We start from the raw sequence: 1,038 nt of genomic DNA, 5'->3' as shown, positions 1-1,038 counted from the left end.
CTTGCTGTGGACTGATGGTGAATGAAAGCTATGTCCAGAATTCTTTGTGTTCTGAATTTTGGATAGAAACATTGATATCCAGGTGTCTTTAGAAGTATTTCTGGTGGTTCTGTGGTATAAGCTGTACCAGTGTACATCCTCTGGTCTAGCCAGACTTGCCAGATCGAATTCGAGTCATGGTAGTGGGAGCAGGGAGGAAACATTTAGAAACTAGAGAAAAGTTGTATTTTTCATCGTTGTTACATCGCACCCTGACTGGCTCATCTCCTCCCCAAGACCCCTCTGCAAGGGGTATGATAACTTTCTAAAGATTTATTTTGAGATGAGATTGCTGATTTCTTTAAAGGATCTTAATCATCATTTCCAAGTTCCTTAAAGATAACATTTTATGTAATCAAAGTCTTTACACTGACATTTTGATTTTTTTAATGTAAATATGTTTGCCTTGTTGATTGTGTGTGTGCCTATGTTTTGTTTTGCTTTTATTGAGGAGATGATATAATTTTTTTGATTTGCCTGATCCAAAGCAGTAAGGTGAAAAATGTTAGGTACTTATGGCTGGAAACACTTTGTTTTTGTTCACAATCCCAAGTTCTCTAGGAACAGTTCATTTTTGTACACAGAGTGATCAATAGATGCTTCTTTAAGAGTGGAAATAAGAAGAAAGAAAAAACAAATCTGCATTGCCCTTATGTATGTTGTGATAAGATAGTCTAACTGAAAAGACTTTTAAAAATGATACCTTAAATATTTACTAATTTATTTCTAGGAAAATATGTAGAAAACATGGACAATATTACCTTTACTGAGAGTTTTCTCAGTAGCAAAGATCATGGAGGATTCCTGTTTATCACACCTACTTTTCAGAACCTTGATGATCTCCTGTTACCGAGTAATCCTTTTCTTTGTGGAATTCTTATCCAGAAACTAGAGATTCCCTGGGCAAAGGTTTTCCCCATGCGTTTAATGTTGAGATTGGGTGCAGAATATAAAGGTAAGCTTTAGCATGATAAGCTAGATTGCATAGGTTCAAATATA

General features: G+C 35.4%; 1 protein-coding gene across 1 annotated transcript in view; it reads left to right on the top strand.

Moving 5' to 3' along the window:
* The window catches only part of ZFYVE16 (zinc finger FYVE-type containing 16), a 47,694-nt gene that overhangs the window by 18,060 nt on the left and 28,596 nt on the right, over positions 1–1,038 (top strand). Inside the window, exon 9 of the mRNA XM_013004899.3 lies at positions 770–994. Within this exon, the coding sequence (XP_012860353.1) occupies positions 770–994 (225 nt within the window). The remainder of the gene's footprint in view (positions 1–769; positions 995–1,038) is intronic.

Source organism: Echinops telfairi, unplaced genomic scaffold (assembly GCF_000313985.2).
Source record: "Echinops telfairi isolate 266 unplaced genomic scaffold, ASM31398v2 ScPeMD7_7469;HRSCAF=8507_1, whole genome shotgun sequence".
In the NCBI taxonomy this organism is placed as follows: Eukaryota; Metazoa; Chordata; class Mammalia; order Afrosoricida; family Tenrecidae; genus Echinops; species Echinops telfairi.
This window is presented reverse-complemented; position numbering and strand designations above follow the sequence as displayed.